Raw genomic sequence first — 23,087 nt, forward strand, 5'->3', positions numbered from 1 at the left:
TGCAAGCTCTCATTGTTAGTTGAATTTCATGTTCATTCACAGGATGTGGGCATTGCTGGCTAGGCCAGTATTTCTTGCTCGTCTCTAGTTGACCATGAGAAGGTGGTGGTGAACTATCTGAGTGGCTTCCTAGGCCATTTCAGAGTCAGCAACATTGCTGTGGGTCTGGAGTCATAGGTAGGCCAGACCAGGTAAGGACAGCAGATTTCCTTCCCTAAAGGGCATTAGTGAACCAGATGTGTTTTTAACGACAATTGACAATCATTAGATTTTTAATTCCAGATTTTCATTGAATTCAAATTTTAACCATCTGCAGTGGTGGGATTCAAATCTGGCTTCCCAGAGGATTACCCTGGGTGACTGGATTACTAGCCCAGTGACAATACCACTGCACCACCACCTCCCCCTAATTCAGGCAGTGGCCAAGTTTCAGTCGGTAAGGAATCTGGTAACAACCATTACCTTAACTGTTACAGCAAAGCAAGAAAATGCTGTCTTCCCTTTGGGTGGTCAGTCCAGTCCGGTTAAAACCTTGCAGAATGACACGAATGCAAGTAAGGCTGGGATTTCAGCCTTCAGTTACTTAAAATCTCAAGAGTAGTGAGTTTCCCATTAAGAACATTCACAGATTATGGCTCCCAAATCAAAAAAAAACAGGGAGGGGGTGGAAGTGCCAGATGGGATGTTGTGTCAAGTTGAAAAGCAACTGTAGATTCCACAATGAAATCAAGCGAGTTGAACAGATGTGGTTTTGTAACTGGTCATTTGAAGAGCAGTTCTGTTGGAGTTTAGTTCACTGCATGCTGGGGGGGATCCATACCATTTCGACATACCTATCTACACTATATTAAATTTGCAATGCATGGACACACACTCCTTAACTGGGTATAATCTGTATGTCATGTCTGTGGGTGACGTCCCAATAGGATTTTCCCATTATAAAGCTACCTATATGACTCAGTTGTGCTGATGCCTCCACCTGCCTATTTCCACCACTGGATGAAGTGTTAAAAGCTCCAGATCCCCATAACCTGTACCTACAGCATCACTCGTCATGGCTTTCCACGGGCAGCATCATGGGGGAGATAGACAGCAACTATTCCTGCTGCGGAAGGAGTCCAGAGCAAGGACCAATAAAATCAGAAATAGACAGCTCGCTGTGATGTCCAGAAACACTTCTTCACACAAGAGTGTGGTGGCAACCTAGAACCCATTCCCCTCAAAGCTGTTGAGGCTAGAGCAATTGAAAGTTTCAAACCTGAGATTGATTGATTTTTTTTTTTGTTAGGCAGTGACATTAAGGGTATGGAGCAAAGGTGAGTGGATGGATGTAAGATACAGATCAACCACGTTTGAGTGAATAGTAGAACAGGCTCTCCGTTCCTATGGGAGATCTATTGGTTTTCAATAATTGCGTAAGCACCATTATGTTTCTGTGCACCAAAAGCCAGGTCCACAGGAGGCTTGACAGGCTTCAGATAGAGCACATGTACTAGGATTACTTTGTATAATTTCAGCAGCAATTTAACTATGATCAATGTAAGTTCTCTGGCTGTTAGGTCTACTTTAATTAAAAGTTGACAGCTTAAATAAGTGAGCAGTTTGCATCTTTCTTTAATTGTTACAAAGCTTTGCACACTGAGATGCAAAGTTTTGAAGATAAGGTAAGTATTTAAGCTATGAACAGTAGATATAAATCCAAATCCATAGAGATTGTTGGCATAGAGACTGGGATGTGCTGAGCAATGTGAGGCTAGTGCTTCAGTTGTTAGAAATAACATTTGAGGATGCATTCACTGACCTTGACCACACACACACGAGGTCTCTGTGGTGCTGCATTCATGTCCTTGGGGCTACATTGACCGTGACAGCTATCTAGTCCAACCAACTGCCTTCACAATGTCTCTCTGAAGGGCCTCCTATAATTACATAACATTTCTCCTCCTCTCCACATCCTGCGCCAAAGCCTCCAGTGTGCTGTTTAAGAAAATTGGAGTACGCTTTCTCACCTAGTGCACCATATACTCTTCTTACAGGTCAGATACTCTTTCCCAGCCAGTTCCAACAGTAGCTCACACCAGACTGCACCTCCCCTTTAAGGGGCGCAAGCTGGCTTTTAGTGCAATTGGTGCTAGCAGCGCAAGAACTTGGGCCCCCTGCTAAGGTGCATAGCCACCCACTCAACAGCGTAATTAGTGCTGGGCTATACATTACAACCATTTAAATGAGCAGGCAGCTGGTGATTGCACAGTGCGATCCCATGGCCCATTTGTGGGGGCTCTCCCATTTTGCCCCACTTGTTTTCCCAGCATAAGATTTGAATTCGATGGCAGTGAGCTGACATCTTCAGCACAAACATTCGCTTGAATTTTAGTTTATTAATCAGATTCCCTCACCTGCTCCAAACAGCTAATCGCTTGTTCTTTCAAACGTATCATCTTAAGGTGTCCTCGAAGGAAAAGTAAGTTTTTTTTTTACTTGATGTGCCATTCTCTGCCAGGCTGTCGGGTCGCAGCAATTGGAGGGGTGGGTGAACCCTCCAGCAGTGGCGCTTTAACCGCAGGGATGGCCATTGCCACTGGACGGATACCTCCATGGACCATGAAGCAACCACAAAGAGGACTCCCCCCACCCCAACTCCGGAATATGCTGGGAGGCTGCCACAGTTTACCTGGTGGTCTCCCCATGTAGTGGCAGCCCTTCCTGCCATCGTTAAAATGCTGGCAGGGACAGGAACTTTCTAGCAAACGGCTGCTTAATTGGTTTAATTGGCTGCCCGCCTCGGAGACCAGAAGACTGAGCTCCCCTCCCGGCGCCTTCCACTGCCATTTCAAAAGGCTTGCTGTCTCCCAGTCCGCCTTCAGAGGGCTGGTGAAATCCTGCCCACTCTCTTTTGCACACAATAACGTCAATTTTGTAGATGATTGCACAAAGATCCATTTTTTAAATGGTTTTGAGTATCACAGGTTCCATGAATTGACTCAGATTTTATCTATTCTGCAGTAATTACTGATGCACAACAATATCTGTCAGTCAATCCTTGGCTGGATGATGTTTCTAGATTCAGGTTGAGTGAAACTCTCCCCTGCCAGAATAGGGTGCAATGATTTATGTGCATTTATTAGTGACACTCTAGGGAATGAACAGCACTGCCACCCACTTGAAAAGCGCGGAATGAATTGCCAGCCTACGCAGCCAACAAACAATATAAAAACTAGCTAGTTCCCATTGGGGTGGCAACTCTATGCAAGGTTGAAGATTTGCTTGCAACTGGAGTAGAACTGGAGAAGTCCAAGTACTATTGTACGATTACACGAGTTCTGTGGCCAATAATGTTAATTTTTACATGGTAAGGAGCCAAGTGTTGCTGGAAAAATAATGGCGGGTTCACGACACACGACCTTATTAATGCACCAATTGGCCAGCAAGTTCAGGTGAAGAAATATGCTGTGAGTTGCGAATTGATTTATGCTTCTCCACCATTCATCTTGTACAAACCGCAGCGCACCACCAGCCTCTCATAATTTTGAAGGATTTGCTAAATGTGCCCATTAATTGCTCGTTAAACTCACTGCGGAATGTTAGGGCTCATACTTCACAGTGTGAGTACTTTTTTTTATGATGTGATAATGGTTGATGCAATGCCAATCAACCTCAGCAGCCCAGAAATGGAACTATTTAAATGGTTGAGTCTCATTCCTCGTGTAGTAAATTCAGTCTTAGCGATTTAAATAATTTTACCCGTAGAAATTTAATTTTTTCTTATTTTATTCCTTTCTCTTCTTTCCACACACTTATAATCCAGTATTTCTTTCCCTCTCTGTTATTTTTTCTGTACCATTTTGGACTCTAATTCACCCTTTTTCTTCATTGTTCCCCTAGTTTCTTTCTCAATCCTCAAATCTGAATTGTTAGGGAGATAGACCATTGGGCCTATCTTTCACTGAGGACACAGGTGCACGCGTTACCAGTTCGCACTTCCAGCAACTCACAGGGCCAAACATTTAAGCTGAGGGGCACAGGAAAAAGCCTAACAGTGCACACTGTGAGGTGCCTGCTCCAGGAACATTGGACCCATGGCTGCGGCAGCTTGAGGTCAGACCAGCTCCAGAGATTCTTGGGGCATCAGGTGGTGGCTCATGGAGGCCTACCTCCTTGCCTTGCCCCAACTTGCGGAGTGGTGCCCCTTGAGTGTCCCTCTCTCCGGAGGGGAGAAAAGCCTATGGTCCTTTGCGAACTAAGACCAGTTGCCTTCAATTACACTCCAATATGTCTGGATCATCAAACCTGTCCTATTTTTAAATCATAAAAGACACGAAATGTATTCGTATTTCTGTTTGAAATTTTGGCAGCCAGACAACTGGCAACCAATTTGTTTCATTTAGTACTAGCCGGACACCTGGAATACATTTCATTTGTTACATGTGCCCAATGTTACTTCCAGGAGGAAGATAACTTGATGATTGTCAACTACCATGACTTGGCAATTAGCGCTGTTTATGTTATCTTCCTGGCCGCAAGGAGGAGGCACAGCTGGATTGTTTGGCCCAGAAAGGAGTCTTCCATCAGCTGAGAGCAGTGGTGCGGAACAGGATGTTGGGCTCGAGGGGAAACCTATTCGATTCACTGAAGATACATTGGAGGGGCCCCGTGTTTGGTCTTGCTCTGTCGCGGGTTAGCTGATTGAAGCAGTTCTGTGGAAAATCAGTCTCATGCTCTGATCCTTGCAGCTACGTTTGACTGGGAAAGAATTACTCTGCCTTAGTTGGGGTTTCGAAGCAGCGTGTGGGTCTAACAGATGCCGCGCATCAGGAATCCCCGTTCTGCCGACACGTCATCAGGCTGTGGCTGACCAAAACACGACGGGGGGAGGGTTTTCCCCCTCGTCGGGCGGGATCGGGGGTGGGGGGGTGGTGGGCGGAAAGCCACCCGCTGCCCGCGATCGGGGCTGGACGGCGATTCTACACCGGCGGGTCAATTAAAGCCCACCCGGCGTGAGTCGCATGCTGCAGCGCTCAGCGCCGCCTGTGTGCAGGGGGAGGAGGGAAGGGAGAGCGCGAACATGTTATAAAACATGTCCCCATGCAGGGACAGAAAAACAGAAAATGCTGGAAAAACTCAGCAGGGTCTGACGGCATCTGTGGAGAGAGAGAGAAACGGAGTTAACGTTTCGAGTCCGTATGACTCTTCTTCAGCTGAAGAAAAGGCCAGCACTTTCTGTTTTTGTTTCAGATTTCCAGCGTCCGCAGTATTTTGCTTTTATCCGAGCAGGGACATGTTATAAATAAAATTTGAACGTTTTTATTTTGTTTTTATTTGCTGTTGGAAACCTCATCCCCGCCGACCGAAATATAACGCGAGTACGCGGTGACGTCGGGACACTCACCCGATGTCATCGCACGTCATTTTATGCTCGGTCAGGTCGGGCACGCGCCCGCCCAGCAACCTAAAAATTCTCCCCTATGAACACTAAATACCACATATAAACCCTGCATTATGGACATTGGTCAAAGCTAAGCATCATTACAGATAATTACAAGGACTTTGAGATATTTTTATTATTTTCAAACAAAGGCTGTGTGGCCATTAGATTCAGAGTCCAGCAATCTTCCACCATAAGCGTGGCAGCACGGGGCATACTGCCAACCCAACCTTACCCGATGCTGACCTTACCCGAAATTCCACAATCGATACATATTTCAGGATTGCCGGCTGCGGCACAAGATGCCCAGAAAGCACCCGGGAGGCAGGACTCCTCCTGCAAATTGGGAGCTTGCCTTTTATGTAGCCCCGAAATCCCAGCAGTCCTGGCACGCCCACTGCCACTGCATAACCAGAAGAGGCAGCCAGTCGGAGGAGCCTGAGGATGAGGAAGCTGGTTGAGATGGAGGCCTCTACACTGGAAGGTGAGTAGCGATCAGAGTAGAGGGAGAGCAGTTCGCTATAAAACCACCAAAAACAGCTTGTCCTTTCTGCATACCAAATTTTACCCCCCCCACCCCCCCCGCCCCACTGCTTCCAGCTGTTGGGTCCAATGGGTTTAGAGCTTGTCATTCTTCTGGAATTTCAGACCCCACAAGTTTAAGGGCAGGTTTTCAGGCACTGCTGGGGGCGGGACTGGAGGCAGACGGAGCGTGAAAATACTGGCACAGGCTGGCATTCTGCTTTCCTGACTCTGTTCCCGGCGCTGACTATTTTGGCCGAGGCAGATTCGGGACCGGAAGGACTTCTCTACCACCCCCCCCTCCACCCCCACCGTTCCCCCCCACCCCCCACATGACAGATAGCCAATTTGTGGAAGTTAATTAAAGAAACCAACAGGAATCTTCTAGACGGCCTCCAGTTTCCCTGTACCTGGAGGAGGGCACCCGGCACATGCTGGAAGCCAGCACCACCGGCAGGCCTATCTGCCCGGGTGTGGGTGCAGCCAAAGGCCGCCCTGTAAGGGGGTTCCCCCACCCCACCCAGCCGTGGCCTTGTTCCTGAATCTGCTTTTTTTTTAAGTTAAAATTGAAAAAGGTGGAGAGGAGGTGCCTCCATTTTGAAGGACCCTCTCTGGTACCTACATGCGACCACAGTCTGCTGTTCCTCTCAAGCTGGAAGGCCTCTGACTGACCCTCCAGTTTTGAGGGACCACTCTTCATCCTTCATTTGATGGAGAACCTGTTTCCACGGCAACTCGGGGGCCTCCTCCTTCAAAATCCCAATGAGCGATTGTTTCCCCTTGGGGGCAGGACCTGGACCCAAAAACAGAGCCGACTGCCGTTTCCAACCGGAGGGGGTATCCAGCTCTCAGTGTTTGAACCCAGTGCGAACTTTTGTGTTTCTCTTGCTTCTACTAATTCTACTTTTTGAACGCCTGACTTGTGGTTCATAGCCAGAGATGTATGATCAATCAGGGTGTTACCTGCCCAACAATCTAAGAGGTACCTTGAATACAAGACATCTTCTACTGTATTCAATGAGTTCTTCAACAGGATGAGGGGCAGGAATTTTACCTCATCGGGCAGGCCCAGGAGAAGTCACAAAGTCGATCTTGATTTCACGCTGGGCTGGCCAATTAACAGCCAGCGTGAATCGCGCGCTGCGACGCCGAGCGCTGCCGGGGTGGGAGGAGGGCGAGCGAGGAGGTTTGTGCGTGTGGGACGGGCAGTGAAAAATTGTATTTAATTATGACTCTGACGGCCTTACTAGGCCTCTTAATTGTCGACTCCCGCGCGCGCCTGTCAGCCGAAATACCGCACGGGCGCGCGATGGCGTCAGGACGCTCGCCGTTTTACGCTCGAGGGGGTCGGGCGCGCGCCCGCCCACTCGCTCAGCGAAAAGTCCTGTCCAAGGTATCTATTGTTGGCTTTGGACACGCTGCTATCAGCTCACTTGCTGCATCAAGTCATGAGCTTACCAGTGGAGGCAGTTTTTTTGTTCTGGAAATGAAAAAAAAACATATCTGGACAGCATTCCAACCATAACAATCTGCATTATTATTGCAAGGCTTAACAACAATCTGGGAATATAGCTGAAAGTACTAACCTTTTTTCCAAATAGCCCTGGTATCCCCTGTCGTCCAGTTGGCCCTTCAGGCCCCTTTTACAAATAATTGCAGAGAAAGCAGAAATTAATATTCTACATTTTTAGACACAAACAGGCATGTGATTAAACCTGTTAAAAATACTACCTTAGGACCCGAAGGCCCTTCCACGCCTGGGAAACCAAGTTGCCCCTTTCCACCCTAAAAGATATAATTAAACAAAACATGGCCATGATTTTTAAAAGATGTTTTTTTTTGCTTTCTCAATGATTAGTTCTGTTAGTGTTTCACCATGAGCCCTCGTTTCAAATTAGGATCGTCTCTGAATTTTGCCTGTTAAGCAGGTCCAATTTTTATCCGGTAAACGGAAACACATTTGAAATGATCCTTAAAAAAATACTTTGGAGCATGACTGACCATCGTGGTGTGGGGGACTTTTACTGGAAAAGATTTGACAATGAGTTTTATTTGAAAGCCGTATTTTTTTTTTTAAATGTCAATTTTAAAAGCCATAGTTACGTGGACCCGCTTGGAATTGGGGAACATGGGTGAAGGTCCAGGTGAAACACCTTGAACTAGAGTTCTTTCAGGCAATGAACAGTAAGCTTATAGAGATTCCAATTAATAGGCCAATCTTTTATTGTTGAGACGACCAAAAGCTTTTAGCTCAGTATGAAGTGTCAACTCTCTAGAAGATTTGGATCATAGACCTATTGGCAAATCCCTGAATGGAGGAGAGAGCTGCAGACACCATGGGCAAGATTTTCAATCCCCATGCGGATGAAGTCGAGAGCGGGCCTGCTTTGAAAATTGCACCTCCGGGTGGTTTGTCCGTCTTTCGATGCCTCGGGAAGTGCTGTAGTTTTCGAGGTTGGGGTAGGGAAGAGCTGGCACTTCCCGATCACCTCCATTTAACTGGCCTTTAAGCTTGTTGAAGGGCTCGTTAATGGGCTGGAGAGGGTCGGGAAAGAAATTTTCAAAGCTGGCAATGGGAAGAGTGAATGGTCCGGGGTGGGGGGGAGAACAGGACATTAGTGCACCCCTGTCGGGAGCACAGCGCTAGAGTTTCGAAAAGAAAAGGGAATTCTTACTGAGGTTTTCAAGCAGAGGCACAAAGTTGCCATCGCTGCTTGAGCAGAGCAGATCAGGAATATGACTGGCTGCTTGGGCACTTGCCTGGTCCGCAAGGCTGCCGACCTTCTGTTCCCTGTCTGCTGCATCCTGCAAGGCGATGGCAAACCCAGCCGTGGCTGTCGTCTGTCTTCACCCTCCAGTGCTCCAGGGCCAGTTCCCTCCTCCAGGCAGCGCTCCATGGGCACCCAGTTAGGGGCTTTGCGGATAAGAATGGCGGCGCGTCGGTGACACAGACGCAGGCACAATGCAGGGTCGGGACCCAGAAAAGTTCTGGGCATCAGGTTCCCAACCCCGGACTGAATATCCAGTCCCACCTTTCCACATCCACAGGAGAAAGGGAAAAATGGGCTGTGGGTCAGGTTTTAAATTACGGATCGCAAAGGGCTAACCGAGGGCTGTAACCCAAGATGCAAGAGTTCATCTTTTGCATGCTAAAAGCCCCACAGGGTCCGAGAATGAGGGTCATTATTCCGTCTCATTTTCGCGAAGAGGAGAAAAGTGGTGAAATGTAAGAGGCGCTTATAACTATTAGCCCTTATTCAATTGTAAAAAAAGCAGCTTAGGGTTTCGTAACTGATCCTCATGCACTAACGTCTTTTTTTCAGGCCCCCCCCACTGAAAGATTAGATAACCACACGCAAGGGCATGGGTAAAAAGCACAATACCCAGTTCATTATCATGAGTTACACTATTGAGTACTTAGATACTACAGTACAGGCACACTTCCGATTTAAGACACGACTTATGGGGAAAAGGTTTCCCGCCGTTAGGGGGAAGTGCAGGATCGGGTGTGCCTCCGATCGGCCATTTTACGTGGGCAGGCCCACGTGACATCTGCCAGGAAGCGCAATGCACTCCCTGTGCGGGCGGTGGGAGGGGGGGGAATTCCCTCAGCCGGGAGTGCGCTCTTTCGCTCATGCATGCGAAAGAGCGCAATGACTACCCTGAGGCTAAGTGCTGCCTCAGGGAGATCAGCTCTGAAGTAAAACTTTTGATAAGCCTATTTAAAAATTTTCTCTGCCATGTTCCCTTGTGTAATGTGAGTTGGGACATGTCCAAAAGTTTTATGAAAACTTTCTTAAAAATTTAAATACCCTCATGAAACCTCATCCCGCCCGTGGACGAGGTTACATGCTTTTTCCGAAGCCCGCCAGGGCTCCTGGCCTGCCCGCCAATCTTAAGGTTGGACGGGCAGGTCCATTAACGACCTTAATTAGTTTTTCAATGGCCTCAATTGGCCGCTAACAGGTCGGCGGGCGCACAGCTGATTTGGCTGCGCCCCCGCCGACCTGAAAATTGAAATGACTCGGGGTGACGTCGGGAGTTCCACCCGACATCATCCGCATCATTTTACGTGTCGGCGAGCAGGCCCCGCTCCCCAACCGGAAGATCCTGCCCATGGGAAAGACTAGAACGGTGGTTCTTAAAAAGAGTATCCAAGGTAGCCATGAAATTTGTAACAATGTCCATCAATGTGTGAAAGAGTTAGATTAACATGCACGGAACTGAACCTCGAGCACTCTGATTAATCAAGTCAAATTAATGCAGTGACCTTACACAGTTGAAATCACCAAGCAATTGTGCTCTGTAGAAAGAGAATGTAGAGAGATTATGCATCAGGTACGTTCTCACCAGTGCCCTGTATAACTGGAGTACTGTGTACAGAACTGGTCTCCTTATTTAAGAAAGGATGTAAATACACTGGATGTAATTCAGAGAAGGTTTACTAAACTAATACCTGGAATGGATGAGGTGTCTTATGCGAAAAGGTTGAACAGGCTAGACTTGTATCCGCTGGAGTTTAGAAATATAAGAGGTGACTTGATTGAAACATATATGATCCTGAGGGGTCTTGATAGGGTGGGTGCGGAGAGGATGTTTCCTCTTGTGGGAGAATCTAGAACTAAGGGTCATTGTTTAAAAATAAGGGGTTGCCCATTGAAGTTGGAGATGAGGAGAATTTTTTTCTCTCAGAGGGTCATGAGTCTTTGGGACTCTCTTCCTCAAGAGGCAGTGGAAGCAGAGTCTTTGAATATTTTTAAAACAGAGCTAAATAGATTCTAGATAAGGAAGGGAGTGAAAGGTTATCGGGGGTAGGCGGGAATGTGGGGTTGAGGTTACAATCAGATAAGCCATGATCTTAGGTGGAGCAGGCTCGAGGGACCAAGTGGCCTACTCCTGCTCTTAATTTGTATGTTCATATGTAATGTACTCTGTGAGGAAGAAAGCAAGGATCTTTTTATGATGTCATTATTTTTCTTTAAAAGTCAACAAAAATAGGTAAAATATCAAATAGATATTCAAGATAATGATAATTCTTTCCAGTGATTCAATTTTTACAAGAGGGCCTCAATGGTGAAACTCCTTCTTCAGTATCAGAACTTTAATTTTATTAAAGAAGAAATGCATCACATGGTTGGCCAAAGAATGAAAGCAGATGCCTTACTGTGTCTCCTTTTGGTCCAGGCTCCCCTGGAGATCCAGGAAAACCAGGTTGACCCTGAATAGGAGGAAAATTATATGTTTTAGAAGAGTTAAGTGTAGGTCACGTAGGTCAAAAAACAAAACGTATCTCCATTTTACACATCACAGGCCTTTTACAAATTAAGGTTATAAAGTTGTATCTGGCCTTGGTAAAGTTGGATCTGGAGTAAATGTGTTAGGTTTTGGTCTCCGCATTACAAAAAAGACATTCAATTATTGACTGAAGTGCAGAGTGTAGGCACTAGATTGATTCCTCAACATAGAGGACTGAATTATGAAGAACAGTCAATTACCTGAAACTTAATTCCCAGCATGAGAAGAGGATTTGCTAAAGCCAAGTCATGGTTAACGAAGGTTAATAGAATTCTTTGTAAGAAGTGACCAATTAGATAGTTAAAGGAAATTTTATGGATTTTCAGAAGGCATTCTATAAGCTGTTACACAAAATGCTTGGGAGAAAATGGAAATAATGCAGCACAGCATCATGGAACAGACACAAAAGCAAAATACTGCCGATGCATTAAAAACAGGGACTATTGGAAATACTCAGCAGGTCTGACAGCATCTGTGGAGAGAGAAACAGAGTTACCAGCCTGGATTTTCATAACAACATTGTGAAAATGGCGGAGGAAGCCAAAATCCAGAAGTCCCACCCCCGAACATGGTGCCCATCATTTTCACGGGGGCAGGAATGGGCCTGGGGTGGGATTTTCGCATTCGCATTTCACCGAGGCAGCTGCCCATATAAAATGGCAGCTGCCTCCAGTCATGTCTGACCTTCGTTAGCCAGGGGTGGGAAACACAACATGTGCAGATTAGGCCTGGTAGGAGCAGGTCTAAACTTTGCAAAGTCCTTTGGAAAAGTGGTGTACCCTTTTGGAGAGGGAGGATACCCCTTCGGATATGGTCCCGGGCTACCTTTGGGGAACATCAGTTGCCCTTTGGGAGAGATGGTGTGCCTTTTGGGATTGTTAAAAGTGGACCTGAATGTGTGTAAAAAGTGCATAAGCTCACTGGAACTGTCAAAAGTGTCAAAAGGAACTGTCAAAAGCAATTGTCAAGCTGTCAAGGCATTCTGGTTGGACAGGCTTTCTTCTGCTGGCCCAGTGCTCACCACAATGACAGCCCCCCTCTCTACGTGCAATGTTGCTGGTGTATCCATGGTAGCGAAGCTTGGCGTTTCCACCAAGTTGCACACATTTTAGCAGAAAGCCAAAGAAGTAAAGCAGAGGCAACAATCAAAATCCACTGGCAAATTCTGCTTTTCAATTTACCATTTAACCAACAAACACACAAAAAGGTCCAAGTACGCATGGGGCATATACTGTGTGAACATGAGCATTGAGATTGCATGCCCGATGACAGGGTCTATTATTCATTTTAATTTCTAATCAAAAATTCAAGTTAGTTCACTCTGTATCCCCAATTAGCCACTGCGGCTAACATATTGGACAAGGCTGTCCGAGGACCAGGTCCACAGTTGTTCTGGGTATATATGGTTGACTTGGGCTTGGGTATAAGGAGTACACTCTCTAAAGTTGTTGATGACACAAAAGTAGGAGGTTTTGCAAGCAGCAAAGAAGACTGTTGAAGACTTCAGTACAACACAGACAGGTTAGCAAAATGGGTAGGCAAGTGTCCAACTTTTTGTAGCTACATCCGAGATAACACATTGTTGAAAGAACAACAAGGAAAGGGAAGACATTAATCGGAGGGCCCTGCAGTTTCAAATGCATTATTCTCTGAAAGTTTTTTTTTTTAAATTCATTTACGGGATGTGGGCGTCTCTGGCTGGGCCAGCATTTATTGCCCACCCCTAATTGCCCTTGAGAAGGTGGTGGTGAGCTGACTTCTTGAACCACTACAGGAAGAAAAAGTCATAAAAAAGGAAAACATAATTTTGGGGCTAATACATAGGGTAACAGACTACAAAAGGAAAGAAAAAATTATAAATTTGTACAAAAACTTTGGCTAGGTCACTTGGAGGGCTTTGTGCAGTTTCCACTGCTCCATTATAGAAAGGGCATTAAACCATAGAGAGAGTTTGTAAATTCACCTAGATAATATCATGGAATGGAAGCTGTAATTATGAGGGATAACTTAAGGTACCTGGACTTCTTCCATTGGAGCAGAGGTGGCTAAGAGGAGATTTCGTCCAGTTTATTTTAAATTATAAAGGGTATTGATAAAGTAAATACAGAAAAGTGATTTTCTTTGGTTGGGAATCCATAATGAGGAGGCATCAATTTAAAATTGCCACTAAGGGAATGAAGCGAGGAAAACTTTCATTATAAAATGAATCATTGGAGCATGATCTGCTTCAACATGGAGTGGTTGAGGCAAAAACCACTGCATTATTTAAGGTAAATATGAATGAGTATTTGGTGGAAAATACAAGGCTCTATGAAAAGTGGGGAGGAAAATTGGTTTTAGGCTGCTCTAGCGTAAAGCCAGCACAGAGATCACAGGTCAAATATGATAGACTAGGGGTAAATATGTCAAAAGAAATTATAAAATGTAGGTGACAATGTTTTCATTCAGAAGTAAATCGAACTGTGGGACAGATCACCAATTGGGGCTGATGGAACATAAAATCATATCAGGGGTTGAAAAGGCCTGGATGAACGCATATTTGGAAAAAGGAGGGAGGGTCATTAGTTCTAGAAACTGATGGATGGTGTGAAAGGGTAGAGCAGAAGGACCAGCACAAAACGTTACTATATTACAGCAAGGTTGCCTTGTTGGAAAGCAATGAAAGTAAGATGCAATGCTGTACCTGTACGCCTCGAGAACCAGGTATACCTGGAATACCCTGTTCGCCAGGTCGTCCCTTAAAAATGAAACACAAATTAAAGATGCAGTATATAGATTGTCATCACAATGTATAAAACATTCTTAATACTTATGTTAGCTGTGGCTCTGTAGGTCGTATGCTTGCCTCTGAATTACAAGGTTCCAGGTTCAAGTCCCAACTCCAGGGTTTGAGCACAAAAATCAAGGCTGGCACTCCAGCACAGTACTGAGGGCGCACTGGGCTGTCGGAAGTGTTGTCTTTTGAATGAGACGTTAAACCGAGGCCACATCTGCCTGCTCGGGTGGATGTAAAGGATCCCGTGGCACTACTTTGAAGCAGAGCAGGGGAGTGATCGCCAGTGTCTCTGGCCAATGTTCGTTCCTCAAGCAACATCACAAAGAACAGATTAACTGGCCATTATCACGTTGCTGTTTGTGGGAGTTTGCTGAGTGCAAATTGGCTGCCGCATTGCCTACATTACAACAGTGATGACACTTCATTGGCTGTAAAGTGCTTGAGGCATTCAGTGGTCGTGAAAATTGCTACATAAATCCAAGTCTCTCTTTTCTTAACTATTAAAAGGGTTGAAAGTCAACAAGGGGCACATCCCAAGGAAAGTGTTGGGATGTGTCCACCTACATTCTCTTGTACTGGCACCTCATAGGTCTCCGGGCCAGGGGAAATTCTTTAATTATTAGTTGAATTGGGTACTTCTTGTTACTAGAGCACAAGAAATAGGAGCAAGAGTAGGCCATTCAGCCCTTTGAGTCCACTCCACCATTCAATGAGATCATGAATGATCTTCCAGTTCAACACCATTTTCCTGCACTATCCCTGTATCCCTTGATGTTTCTAGTAGGTAGAAATCTTTCAATATTAGTCTAGCACGTGCTCAACAACTGAGCCTCCACAGTCCTCTGGGGCAGAGAATTCCAAAGATTCAACAACCTCTGAGTGAAGACTAGGGGTGCATCTAGGATGCTTGCCTTTCCGTCAAGGTTGCATACTGCAGCACAAGCTGCCAGTCTAGTGAGGGGACACTGGGACTCTCAGAAGCATTTGTGCTTCCCTCAATCCCCTTTGTAAAAGGGGCAAACAATCTTAAAGAATTACTTTAATCTTTGGGTGTGGGGGTGGGGGTTGGGGGTGCGAGGGGGGTGCGGTTAAGCAGCATTTCTGGCTCATGTCCCATTTCCTCCCAGTTAGGTGGTCCCAATGGCAGTCATTTTCCAGCATCGTCTCACTAGATGTACCAACCGCCGATGATCTATCTGCCCACTGAGAGGCCAAGGACGTAGATTAAGGTTAGGAGTCCCAGTTTCAATTCCATCCTGTTCTGTCCCCTGATACACAATTCATTTTCAGGGGTGTGGAAGGATTGCCTACGATCAGGTCTGGCAAAATCCTCAACTTAAAGCCATAAGCTGTCCAGAATTTTATGCTTAATTGATGCAATTAAAAACAAAACCTTGCGCATGTGATGATTTGATGGTTCAGCGAACCACACAGTGTGGCACCGAGCTTTACAGACTGCAAAGTCCCACTTTCAATCCTGTCAGCCAACATCAGCTGGAACAGCATTCAGCCCACCCACTGACTAGTAAAGAACAAAAAAATACAGCGGCGATTCCTCTCACGTTTGATCGCTATATCCTGTGGTTCCAGCTGGAAAGTGCATATAGTTGGACAGTAGATGAGGACAAAATCAAACTTGGTTTCGATACCTTCCATAATCAAAGAGGCGGCTAGCATTCTGCTGTTCATAGGACATGAAGTATAATTGTTTGTGGAGGCAGCTGGACTGGACTCCACTACGACTCAGCTTTGGCTAAGGGGGATATATATGGAATTGGAGGAGTTAGATATAAATATAGATGATCAAATGTTCCATACAAAATGAGGGTCCTCTGCCTCTGGGGTAGGCAACTGAAAGGGACATCAGGCAAGATGTAAAACAGGCAGATGACCTGCTACCACCCATTTTCTGCACCCACAGTTAAATTTTATTCCAAAGATTCTCCCATTGTAGCTCACTTGCTGTTATTCTCCTCTAAAATGAGAGTTCAATGATCTGGACTGAAGAGTTCTTTGTGGACTTTGTTGCAATATTTCTAGTAATCAGACTTCTGTTTAAAGACCCACTGTCATTTTCAATGATGGAGATCCCACAGCCCTCTGGTGTAGAGAATTCCAAAGACTCACAACCCTCTGAGTGAAGAAATTTCTCTTCATCTCAGTCCTAAATGATTGACCCTTTATCGTGAGGCTGTGCCCCTGTCCTCTAGATTCCCCAGCCAGGGGAAACAATCTCTCAGTGCCTATCCTGTCAGGAACCTTCAGGATCTTGTATGTTTCAATGAGATCATCTCTAACTCTTCTAAACTCTGGAGGATATAGGCTCATTTACTCAGCCTCTCAATACAGGACAACCTTCTCATCCTAAGAACCAATCTAGTGAACCTTCCCTGCACCACCACCAATTCAGTATATTCTTCCTTAGATATGGAGACCAAAACAGTGCACAGTATTCCATATGTTGTCTCACCAAAACCCCATACTATTATAGCAAGATTTCCTTGTTCCTATACTCCATTCATCTTGCAATAAGGGCCAACATGCCTTCTTAATTGCTTGCTGAGCCTATATGCTAACTCACTGTGTTTGTTGTAGGAGTGCACCCAAGTCTCCCTTTATCGGTGGGGGAGGATACAGGAGAAGAATCAAGAGCTCCGGTCAATTCTGGGATACTAGCTGAAAGTGGTGCCATGGACTCAAGTCTGTGCTAGGCCAAAACAGGCCAAAGATATCGTAAGGCTGTCATTAAGATACCTTGGGGCAGGACAGAGCTATCTCAAGGTACAGGAAGAGATATATCAGACTGAGAAGCACTAAGGGAAACGTAGCCCAGAAAATGGCATTTTAGATAAATACCTGTGGATGAACTGAAACAACCTACTGTCGATGGGCATATATGAGCAGCAATCTGAAAGGTGGTGCCCAAGTGCTCAAGGGCAAAAGCTCAACAGGAGAAGGTAAATTCTATGTAACATGAAGAATTCAAACTCTGAGTGAGGGTAGACCTCTGGACCTCAAAACCTATTGGACAAAGTTACAATGAACTATTTCCTAATTGTCAAGTAGCAATCCTATAGCTGAGCATGGTCAACTATTTAAGGTAATTGGAAAAATGTCACATACACTGTTATGATCTTGAGGGAGACCATTAACTTTTAAAAAGAAATTCAAACTTCCAGGTATTAACTGAAAGAACTACACCACAAGGTTTCACATTTTAAACAAAAACTTTTATTGTACAAGAATTAAACAAAGCGAGCACTACTAACTTAACACTATATTTTATAAACCCTTACTCTTTAAGTCCAAAAATCTCTACGGGTCACTCCTCATTCTATTTTTATTTCCACCCAAGAGTTCCCCTACACTTTACAGGATCTTGAGGGTTCTTTCACTTCTCCTGGGATCAAATCAAGGTGTGCCACAGCTTTCAGGAATTCACTTTGATTCTCCATAGTGTTCCTGTTATTCTCCGAGGTATGAGATTTCTTGGGGTCCTTCCGCTAATATCCAGCTAAGTGACACCCAACTCTTCTTAAGGACTTCATGATTGTGGACACCCCAGCTCAAGCATGAACTTCGCCACCTTCTTGCTTAATGGTCCACAGCTCCTAGCAGCTTTCTCTCACTCTGCCTGTTTACAAGTTAAGCATGTCAGCCATGGCTCAGTGAGTAGCACTCTCGCCTGTGAGTCAGAAGGTTGTAGGTTCAAGCCCCACTCCAAAGTTTGAGTACAAAGGTCTAGGCTGGCACTCCAGTGTAGTAGGGGGTGCTGCATGTATGATACGTTAAATTGTCTGCTCTCTCCAGTGGACATAAAAGATTCCATGGAACCATTTGGAAAAAGAGCAGGGGAGTTATTCCCAGTGTCCTGGCTAATATTTATCCCTCAACCAACATCACAAAGCCAGATTATCTGGTCATTACCACATTGCTGCTTTTGGGACATTGCTGTGCACAAATTAGCGGCTGCGTTTCCTACATTATAACAGTGATTACACATCAAAAGTATTTGTTTGGCTGTGAAGCATTTTGGGGCATCTTGAAGTCTTGAAAGGTGCTATATAAATGTAAATTGTTCTATTTTTCTTTAAAAGTTACTGGAATTTTAAAAAAAAATGTCACCTATTGTCCAGGCAAGAGGTAAGACATTGAACCATGATCACATGATAGTAATTTAATTGTGACGCTTAACTCTTTTAAGTCAAGTATTCTCTGTGCAATAAAATGTGTGTGCATGCTCCAAATGAGTTAACCCTTCCTGATAATTGCAGCATTCAGGTTACTTGTGATTATCTTCATGATAAGCCATTGGAACACTGATTGTCTAGACTGGCATGAACAATGGCCACTCACATGAGATATTGGAAGATTTTTGCTGACTATGGAACTACACTTCTGTGTATAAATCACCAACATTGAGAGATGAGGAGAAAGAACTAAAGGTAAATAGCTCTGATCTTGTATCATTTCATTTTTGGTGCTTATTCAATACTTTTTTGAATGGCATGTTTTAGGAGAAGTAAATGTGGACCCAACAGAAGACAACAGAAGTAACTCAGATAGTTAACATTGCTTCATTAATGCATTAATTTGTTCACATTCTTGTGTCGTAATCCTAATTATTTTCAAAGGACAGGACCTTTCAGCACTCCTGCACTATCAACCACAAACAGTACTGGTGTGTAAAAAAAATGGAACAAAAAGATTATGACAATATAAACCATTCATTGTGAAATACAAGACATTTCTTTCAGTACTGCTTAATTTAGATGCAAGGGCATAATCCCCTTTCTAGCCTACTCCGCTATGGACACACACAAAGTAAAGAGCAAGTAATCAGAAATACCATTCATCAGCATCAAAATGCATTTGGTGGGCACACTGGCAGATAATTTTTCACAATTTAAGGAAATGAATCATTGTGACCACAAAACCATTAGTGTGGGACGTACTTCACTGTAAGTAATTGGGTGAAGATTACCACTTTGCTTCGTGCGCAGAAAGAAAAAGGAAAGTTTTTTTTAAAATAATGTTTACAGGGCAAAGGCAAGAGCATGGCATTTCAAAATCTATGCCATTACTTTAATAAAGCAACATTTAAAATGACTAAGCACTTTGGAAGACCAAAGTGCTGCATTAAAAGTGTCACTGCCTATTGTAAGTTGAACTTGAAATTTGTGTCACCCTATGTTTATTGCACCACGCCATCAGCATTTGTAGTTTGCCTTGAGCACACTGTTTCTATTTCTCCCCCATAGGTTTAAAAAAATTATCACTTGTGACCAGATTCGATTACAACTATAGTCCAGATAGACGAGGAAGCCATGCTCAAATGAACAGCTAACTTTGTCTGCTAATGAAGGGATCCCTCCCCATCCATTCTCCCAATCATTTATTAATATTTGTTCTACATTGAACCTAAGTATCAGGTTAATAGGCCACATCCACAGACATCTCCTGCCATCATTATGTATGCCAGAGAGTCACAGGCTTTATTAAATTCTGGGGCTGAATTTTGGGGATGGCGGAGGCTCTGCGCCCATCCCCACCCTGCCCTGCCCCGCCCCACCCCACCCCACCCCACCAACTCCAGAAGCCCCGATGCCATATTATGCTCTAATGAGCGCTGATTGACATAAGGCGGGACTTCCGCCCCTCACACAGTAGGAAGTCCCGCTTTGGAGAGAATGGCCGGTAGCACTCCAGTCCCTCCAGGCACAGCGCTGCAGTGGCTAGAAGAGGCATTGCAGGGAGCTGCCTGGCATTAAGTCCCGGGAACCGGAGGACAAGGTAAGTGGCAGGGGTCCCAGGGCAGGGAGGGTCAGAAAGGCCTGGGAGGTTGGGCGAGGGGAGGGGCGCAATCGGGGTATAGGGGGATAGGCCAGGGAAAGTGCGGTCTATAGGTCACCGGCTTTAAGGGGAGGGCACCCCCAGTCAGATGGGGGCTTCTGATGGAGGGACCCCCCCTCCCCCCCCCCCATCTTCCCACCCGAGATCAAACCTACTTTATTTTCGCGTTTCCCCTGAGCTGTCATCTGCCCGCCAGCCTAAAATTTGAGGCTGGGCAGGAAAGGGCCCTTTAATGGCCATTTAAGGACATTAATTAGGGCGAGGGTGGGCTTTCCATCTGACCTCTTGCCCGCTCCAGCGTAAAATCGCTACCAGATAGGGGGCCAGTGGGAACCCGGAGGGAATCCGGTCCATGCAATTTCAAGCTCCCTCACCACTACCCACTGCCGCAGAACCCACCGGGGGCAAGCGGGCGGGCGGGGGTGTGTGTGTGTGTGTCTGGGGGTGGGGGTGGTGGGCGGTGGGGGCTGGGGGGTTTGGTGGGAGCATAAAATTCAGGCCCTAATGTATCTCATGAATGGCCTTACAGCAAGTGGGTTAGCATTTCAAGACCAAGCTGGACATGCACTCGAATAGGACCATTGTTTTCAAAAAGAAATGGGTCCCCTACATCAGCAGGAGTTTTGGTTCATCAGATATTTCTCGGGATGTTGTGAGGAACTTGGCATCCATGGGGAATATCATATCCATGGGGAATTAACAGGGAAACAAGGAAATGTTCAGTGGAAAGGAGGAAACAGAAAGGGAAATGTTCATACTGGCTTGGAATAGTATTGACCGCTATGTATCAGTGCTTTGAAACCAGGTAACAATGCAGAACAGGAAAGTACAGTCTATGGGCTGCATTTCACAAGTGGTTCTCGCGCCCCTGCTAAAAGGTCATGGGGGGAGCAGGCCCACAATCCTGATGGCTGCCCCGCTGTAATTTAACGCTGGGAGCAGCGGTTAATTGCTTTAAGGCGAGACTTCAGCCCCATTTCTTGGGAGGAAGTCCCGCCTTAGAGAGCTGCAGGCGAATCGGATGGATGGCCACTCTGTAGTCGCAGCAGCGCCAGCCAGGAGCGGCGGCCAGCATGCCCGAAGGACCCAGGTAAGTCCGGGCATCGAGTATCTCAGTAAGGGTGCAGTGGAGGGGTTTGGGGTGGGGTGGGGGGTGGGGGATAGGTTCAAGAGGCTGGGGGGGAGATTAAAGAGAGATGATGGTGGAGGGTAGCCTCTGATGGGCCGGGTTGCAAAGGAAGACCTCCCCCAACCTTGCCCGACACTAGCCCGCGTAAAACTGCCAGGCTTCACGCATAACGTGGGCATCCCCTCTTTACAGGTAAAATACGGTGGGGGCGGAATGAATCACAGAATTTTAATGGCTCAGAAGGAGGCCATTCGGCCCATCGTGTCTGCACCGACTCTCTAAATGAGCATTGTGACCTAGGTGCCATTGCCTTGCCGTATCCCTGCACATAGTTTCTATTCAAATAATCATCTAATGCCCTCCTGAATGCCTCCATTGAAGCTGCCTCCACCTCACCTACAGGCAGTGCATTCCAGGCCTGAACCACTTGTGTGAAGAAGTTTTTTCTCACGTCGTATTTGCTTCTTTTGCAAAGCATTTTAAATCTGTGCCCTCTCATTCTTGATCCTTTTATGAGCGGGCACAGTTTCTCAGGCTCAAGAGTGGGCAGGCCACCAGTCTCCCATAAAATTTCAGGCAGGTTGGGGGCGGGCAGGTAGATGGCAGGAAGACCACCCGCTGTAGTTTATGTGCACCAGCCCCGCCCCTCAAGCCTACTGGTGGGAATCTTAAAATCCAGCCCTATTTGATTGATCGCCTACCTTATAAACATACAGAGACGATATAGAAAATGGAATAGTACTCACAGGCACACCATTCATTCCAAATTTTCCTGGTTTACCAGGTTCTCCCTTATGCCCCTAGTAAAAGAAACAAACCACATAAATTAGTACAACTCACAGGTCTCTACACCCTTGTTGCTCAAGGGTAAGGGTGTTAAAATCAAGCCCATCTCATTTCCACAGCAATTCCATTGAAATCATCCATGTGGAATTGAAGTAGCTCTGAGGAATTTCCCATCCATTTAGTTCCTTGTTACCCTTAGGCTTCTGGGAAAGGCAACCGAGCACCCGCACTTTGATGCAACTTCCCTCCATTTGCCCCGCTTATTGCCCCCCTTCCCAGGGCCACCATGTGAATGGTGGCAGTATGTTCCACAAAGTAGCAGTAAAGGGGCCCAGGTTCCCCTAGTGATGGTAGAGTGCACCTTCCAATTCAGGCTCCGCATTTAACTGCTGAAAGCCAAGGGCTTAAGCACGGCCTTCAGTGAGGAAGGCCTTGATACAGTCTTAGTGGTGCTTCTGCCCTCTTAAGATTGCTCGCTGCTTCCATTCATGCTCCAGCAATGTACCTAGTGCAATACTGTTGGAATATTCTCCTCACCGCACTGTCAGGCTTCCTCTCAGCAGCAAGAATCCCATCAGGAGCCCTAGCACATGACAACTGGCCTCCAACCCAGGAAATGAGTCAGTATTGGGGCAGATTCAAAAGGTTAAACTGAAGTCGTGCACTGCTGGAACTTTATCCCAAAATAAGAAAAAAAGCCTAGTCGGGATGTCTAAAGAAGGGATACATTGCAGAGCAACAAAAATTAAAGAGGACAAAAACTCACCAAAGGAAATGTTAATGAGACTGTGTACAGAGAAATGCTAATGTGAAATGCAAGATTTTTATAAGAGTTGACAATATTAATGAAACCCAGAATAAATGCTTAGGACGATTTGAGCTCGTGAGTCATCCTCTCCTGGCATCCTTACTTGGCTCAGCAAAAAGGTGAGAAAGCAATTTTTCACATGCACCAAGGAGCTTTGTTTATATTTATATACATGGTATATAAAATCCAAAAATCAGAATGCTACTGTTACACTATAATAATGTCTTAACTATTGAACAGAGTACAATAATTGCAAGTTAAGATTCCCATTGTAGAATATATTGCTAAAACTATGCACATATTCAATCAATTTTAAATCTGCGATTCCTGTAACGTTTTGAGTGGTTACACTTGCCTGATATAGGTACTCAGTAGTGAACTTACTTTTTGTCCAGGAATACCACGAAATCCAGGTGGGCCTGATGGGCATGTGCAAACTGCCTTGGGTGCCATCCTGTCAGGTGGACACTTACCAAAATTAAATGAAGGGATTTTA

The 23,087-nt window shown here is 45.6% G+C and overlaps 2 protein-coding genes across 2 annotated transcripts in view; both read right to left on the bottom strand.

Moving 5' to 3' along the window:
• Positions 1-7,551, bottom strand: part of LOC144679504 (uncharacterized) — a 123,052-nt gene extending 115,501 nt beyond the window's left edge. Inside the window, exon 1 of the mRNA XM_078539944.1 lies at positions 7,531-7,551. The gene's annotated coding sequence lies outside the window, so the exon portion shown is untranslated. The remainder of the gene's footprint in view (positions 1-7,530) is intronic.
• On the bottom strand, positions 1,395-23,079 carry LOC144679390 (uncharacterized). The gene is made up of 6 exons (XM_078539751.1): positions 22,976-23,079; positions 21,744-21,797; positions 13,923-13,976; positions 11,109-11,162; positions 7,676-7,729; positions 1,395-1,472 (listed from the first exon to the last, which is right to left on the bottom strand). Exons 1-6 carry the CDS (start codon positions 23,042-23,044, stop codon positions 1,395-1,397), a joined length of 363 nt encoding a protein of 120 aa, XP_078395877.1. The 5' UTR covers positions 23,045-23,079.
• Positions 23,080-23,087: the final 8 nt, after the last annotated feature.

The sequence above is a fragment of the Cetorhinus maximus genome, chromosome 4 (genome assembly GCF_964194155.1).
Source record: "Cetorhinus maximus chromosome 4, sCetMax3.hap1.1, whole genome shotgun sequence".
NCBI lineage: Eukaryota > Metazoa > Chordata > Chondrichthyes > Lamniformes > Cetorhinidae > Cetorhinus > Cetorhinus maximus.